The 6000-nt window shown below is 35.1% G+C and overlaps 1 protein-coding gene across 1 annotated transcript in view; it reads right to left on the reverse strand.

The window, feature by feature from the left end:
- LOC112055215 (neuropeptide CCHamide-1 receptor-like) overlaps nt 1–6000 on the reverse strand; it is a 90429-nt gene that overhangs the window by 78098 nt on the left and 6331 nt on the right. The window contains exon 2 of the mRNA XM_052887493.1: nt 3190–3416. Within this exon, the coding sequence (XP_052743453.1) occupies nt 3190–3416 (227 nt within the window). The remainder of the gene's footprint in view (nt 1–3189; nt 3417–6000) is intronic.

The following is a 6000-nucleotide window of genomic DNA, read 5'->3' on the forward strand; positions in this document are numbered from 1 at the left end:
TAATTTTGTGGGTCGATAGTGTTTCAAGATAGTTTCGAGCAAATTATATTATTACTATTAATATAGAACAGAGCCTCAATAGCTCAATCGTAAAGCGGTGGGACTCATCACCAAGGGGTGGTGGTTCGACTCTCGCCCCGTTGGCAGTTGGAGGGGAATGGGAATATTGGTCATATTGTAGGACCCAAAAGTGATTACAAATACAAGAAAACTAATGTCGAACAAAGGTTATGATTCCCAACACTTGTCAGTAAAACTTTATTAACAAATCAAACTGTAACCAAAATAAGAGCCTGAGAATGGCAGAGAATGACTTTGAGTGGAGTCACGTACTTGTGAACGATGTGTGTAGGGTTAAAGGATCCTTTGACTGATATCAAACACTCCCCTTTTCCACTCAAGTCACTCTCCCCGCCTATCCCAAGTAACCCATAAAGAATTACACAACAAGAGATGTGGACGGCTCGAACGCCACGAGCACACTGAAGCCAACACGAGATCGAGCGACGTCATATCTGTCACAGACTACTATTTCCTACACCATTTATTAAAAACATGTAAAAAAGCGGCCAACGCGGCGATAAAAGTAATATTTAAAAAAAATATTTCAATGTTCTTTAAAAAAATATAGCTTATGACATTCACAAATAACGTGGCTTTCCAATGGTAAAAGAATTTCCAAAATCGGTTAAGTGGATCCAGAGATTACCCCCAACAACACCTCAAACTTACCTCTTTATAATATTAGTAGTAACTGAATATTTTTAATAAAGAGGTACTGTACGAATACATCATCATCATCATCATCATTATCAGCCGATGGACGTCCACTGCTGGACATAGGCCTCTTTCATGGACTTCCAAGCACATCGGTTTCGAGCCGCCAGCATCCAGCGGCTCCCTGCAACCCGCTTGTGTCTTCGGTCCACCTAGTGGGGGTCCAACACTGCGCTTTCCGGTGCGGGGTCGCCATTCCAGCACCTTGAGCACATTCCAGCACTTCAAATATATAAAACCCCATGCGGACAATGTCTCGTGCTTGTATTAGTAGGCTATAAAATAGTAGGAAACACATTTCATTACGTCGGCGGCTAACGAAGGCCTAGTAAATATAAAAACCTAATAAGAGAGAATTACCTATAAAATTTATGAGAGGCATCTTCATTTCTGTATTATCAGATCGATAGAAGTAGATAAGATATATCCACAAATAGTAAAACAGGGTTAACTCAGTCTTCCCTTTTTTTTGGGCAATATTCGACAACCTGCACTACTGTAAAGTTCACTACTTTATTAGTGAAGTGTAACACGATTTTCCTCAGTACCTCACTATTTCTATGTTGTCTGTGGTTGTACCTATGAGTCAGTCGCCATGTTTTATCGGAATGACAGAGAGAAACGGATTGTAAAACTTACAGTGCGCAATGCTTGTTATTATTTTTATTAATTGTGATCTACATTATTTTAGTTGGTTTATTGTGAATATTAATATTAATTAATGTTAAATGCTAATAAAGCATTAGTAGTGATGTACATAATTAATTCATGCGTAATTGATTTTAGCGATTTTAATTGTGTGAACACGAATACGGTTTAAATAAACGGTCAAATCTGTGAATTTAATATAATGATTTTTATTTAATTAACCATTTCTGAGATGCCTTTTACAGAAGTGATAGATTGTTGCGATAAGCTGTAATCATAAAACTTAAACAGGGTGTTGCGGAGTATTTGCAATAACAAAAAATAATAATTTCAAGGTCTTGACAAGTCAACTTATAGAAGCCGTACTGATTATCCAATTTTTTTTAACTAAAAAAAAGGTTTTATATTTTCATACAAAGTAATTAAAATAATTACGACTATCCATAACACACGTCTTTATCTATCCTTGCACTTTACTAGTAAGCTACTTCATAATATTTATCAACGAATAAGTTTGGCTAGATCATATTAGAGGGATGCGATATATGGGACAAAATTTAAAATCTATTTACAAAAGCTTTTTTTAAATTATTACTCCGAAAATATTCATTTTAGAATACATGATCCTTAGATATTTTTAATTAATTTTCCTTAAAGAATGTAACCCTAGAGATATGGGAAATACTCCCGTATAACCTGTATCTTAATTTATAAATGCGAAAGGTCATTCACAAAATCTCTGAAATCTCTGAAACTGCTTGACATACAAAGTCAAAATTTGCCAGGGAGGTAGTTTATAGACAGTAGAGGCATGCTAAGAACTGGTTTTGCGAGAGGGCCGGATTAAGGAGGTCTAAGGGCGTCCGCTAGTAATTATATAAGCAGCTTTTGTAGTTATAACGATGTTTTCTGTCCACAGTGTAAGTTTAAAATTTATCTAAATGGTACATACCCGTCTCCTACAGACCGTCCTAATCATTAATTACATTATTTATGACGATGACTTGTTTGTTTTCACCAACAAAATGTACAGATTAATCTACACAAAGTGTATTGTAAAAACTAATGTGGCGGGTGAAATTAATCAAGATCATCAGTTGAACATAATCAGTCACTCGTTTCGGCTTGTCACGCGTGTCACTGTCAGATAAAACGACGATTTTAGGGAATAGACTGTTTGTACTTTGATTTATTGTTGATATCTGGGTTAATTTGTTGTAATTTACGATACGGTGTGACAATTATTATACAGGGTGCTCTGGAGTATTTCCCATAACTTCAAGGTGTTGACGAGTCCATATAAAGGAGCTGAACTGCAATACTAGTTTTTTTTTAACGAAAAAGAAAACTTTTTAAGTTTTCATACAAATAATTATAATAATTACGACTATCCATGTAACACACGACTTTAGGTAAAATGAAAAGATTTTTTTTTATTCAATGAAAAGTTAAGTTGATGATGACAGTACTAAACATTATTGTCGATATCGACGAGATGCCAGTTGACTTGAAGGCGAATACATTTGTATAATTTTTTTTGTCATCTTTTTACATGTTTTTTGCAAATAAACGATTTGATTGATTGATTGATTGATCTACCTGTAAATTACACCAGCAATCATAGGTATACTGCAAAAATAATCATGGCATTAGTAATTCGAGATGAGCTTTATGAGCTTTATGTGACAGCTCTAGTACGACTTATAATATAAGTAATATGTGTGAGAAATAATCTTACAGATATAAAGGTCATCACTCACTCACCAGTCGCATGCAGTTTCCTCAACGGATCGACGATCGCGAAGTATCGATCAGCGGACAGCGCTGTGAGGGTGAACACCGACACTCCAATGCTAACGTCCTTCGCCGCTTCGGAGATCTTGCAGACCGATTCACCCCACGGCCACGATTCCACCGTGTACACGATGGAGGTAAACGGTACACACGTGATGATGACTAGCAGGTCTGCGAGTGCGAGCGATAGGATGTATCTGAAAAGAAACATTATCATTAGCACGAGGCTCCTTTCTGAATGTGAGGGGTTAGGTTAATGATCCACCACACAGGTCAAATGCAATTGGCTGATTTCACACACGTAGAGAATTAAGAAAATTCTCAGATAAGCAGGTTTCCTTACGATGTTTTTCCTTCACCGTTTGAGACATGTGATATTTAATTTCTTAAGATGCACACAACTGAAAAGGATAGATGAACCAAATTAATATTTTTTGCGTACAGTTTATAATAAGTATACCGATCATGAAGTCCTGATCGTACAAATAGAAGAGGAGCCGTAGAAGGAATTTTTGGATTTACTCGACCACCGATGAAGATAACGGAGACTACCTTGCATGTTGTTGAGCACCTCCACCAAGTACGAGCCCTCAAAATTAGGACGTACTTTCCTGTATGCCCTGATATTGTTCGTACGTGATATCCTACTCCATCTTTTTGACGGCCTCCGTGGCGCAGTGGTATGCACAGTGGACTTACAAGACGGAGGTTCTGGGTTTGATCCCCGACTGAACCGGTTGAGGTTTTCTTAAGTAGTCCAGGTCTGGCTGGTGGGAGGCTTTGGCCGTGACTAGTTATCACCCTACCGACAAAGACGTACTTTCGAAAATTTCATAATTTGGGCATAACCCAAGGGAATTGCGAAGTAACAAAGTCGCAAATGATTATAATTAAGATGATGATGATTATTTTTTGGAATTAAAAAAATCTACTTGAGAACTTCCTCCTTTTGAAGTTGGTTAAAACTATATACACAATTTGCAGTACAAAGTTTAAATTTAATCTGTTACTGTATACAGATATCCAAATATAATACATTTATTATGAAAGTATTAATGAAAGTATACATTACATGACCGCAGCAAAATTAATATTGAAAACAGATTAATAATTTAATCCGCATATTACCCACGTTTGATGCCGATATCAAAGGGATTGGTCGCGTTTACATTTACTTCCTTGCTTGCCAACGGTAAATACATCCTATAAACATCATTAAATTTAACCACAGTTTGGTAAGCATACAGTTCTGCTTAATCATCTGTTTCCTTGTTTTTCCTTATTGTCGCTTTCAAGCGTTATTTACCGACTTCAAAAATCAGTTCAGGGTCATTTTTAAAAATCAGTTTTAATAAAAAAATGCTTTTAAAATCTAACAAATATGAAAGTTTCTCTATTATATCGAAGAATACTAGGTACTTTACCTACCTTGAGACCATCTTGGCTACACCATCAAGTTATCTCTAAAAAAAATTATTAAAGTCAATACAAGATCAGTTTATTACAAGAAATTTGTAATTTTCATAAGTCGGGTTACACACCTTCAGTTTTAACTGTGCAGTTGTAACTGTACAGTTTTATATGATAGATTTTTCAATCAAAATCATTAGAAAAAAAACTGTACTGATTTTTAGATTTGTCTTCACACTGACGGTTTAACGGAACAGTTACAACTGTACATTAAAAACGGTACAGTTACACAACAACTGTACAGTTAAAACTGTAGCCTGCAGGACCTGGAGTTTTTGACTGTTATAGTCATACTTATTTAACTGTTTTTATAGGTAGATATACAATTACTGATTATGTACAGACAGAAGATGTCTTTTTTTAATTTATAACGAAAATCTGAGCATAAAGTAATTAATTAGAGTCCTACAAAAGAATATATTGTTACAGGCTAATTGAGAGTTTCAGTTTACAAGCAATCGTTTCAAATAATAAAGTTTTATCATTTATCATTTTTATTTCATCAAAGTTAAGGTTTATACAGGTTCATTATTAATGAAAGAAAAGTAAAAATTAATTAGCAAGATAAATAAGAAAGTATAATTTATTACAAATTCAGAAAGGTCACAGTGACTTTGCCATCGGTTGAGGTCCCCTATCTCCGTCTGAAGGCTGAAATATTAAAAAAAAAGTTAACTTTACAATTGATAATAACCAATCTATGAGTTAAATACTTTCACTTTATATTTTTAAAGCGTATTGATGGAAAATTCAATTAAATGGAGCTGAAATAAATCCCTCTGAAACTATTTCATAACTTCATCAGTGGAACCATTCACGTCCTAAGTTGAAAACAATTTTAAAAACTGAATCTTGTTGCCTTTGTACATTAAACTTGTTCGGAATTTTGTATCGCTATTTATATATTAATATTATAAAGAGGTAAAATTCGTTTCTAGGTTTCTTCTCCGGATCTACTGAACCGGCTTTACAAATTCTTTTACCACTGGAAGGCCACGTTATTTGTTAGTACCATAGGCTAAATTTTATCCCCTTAATCTCAAGGGAACTACATGCGGTTGAAACTGCGGGGCGTCCGCTAGTTCATAATAAGCTTTCAAACAGATATTTTGTGGATTGTACTCGTAGCTTGTAAGATAGAAAGAAAGAAGAAAGAAAATAAATTTATTCAAATCTAAAAGTTACAGACAGTCAGTACCCTATCCTTATGACAGCATGTCTGTCTGTAACCCTTAAAAAGAAAGGGTGTACAGCTCAGCATATGCCGTGCACTACATACAAGCATAACACACGGCGCTGATTTTCAGCTGA

This window comes from Bicyclus anynana, chromosome 19 (genome assembly GCF_947172395.1).
Source record: "Bicyclus anynana chromosome 19, ilBicAnyn1.1, whole genome shotgun sequence".
In the NCBI taxonomy this organism is placed as follows: domain Eukaryota; kingdom Metazoa; phylum Arthropoda; class Insecta; order Lepidoptera; family Nymphalidae; genus Bicyclus; species Bicyclus anynana.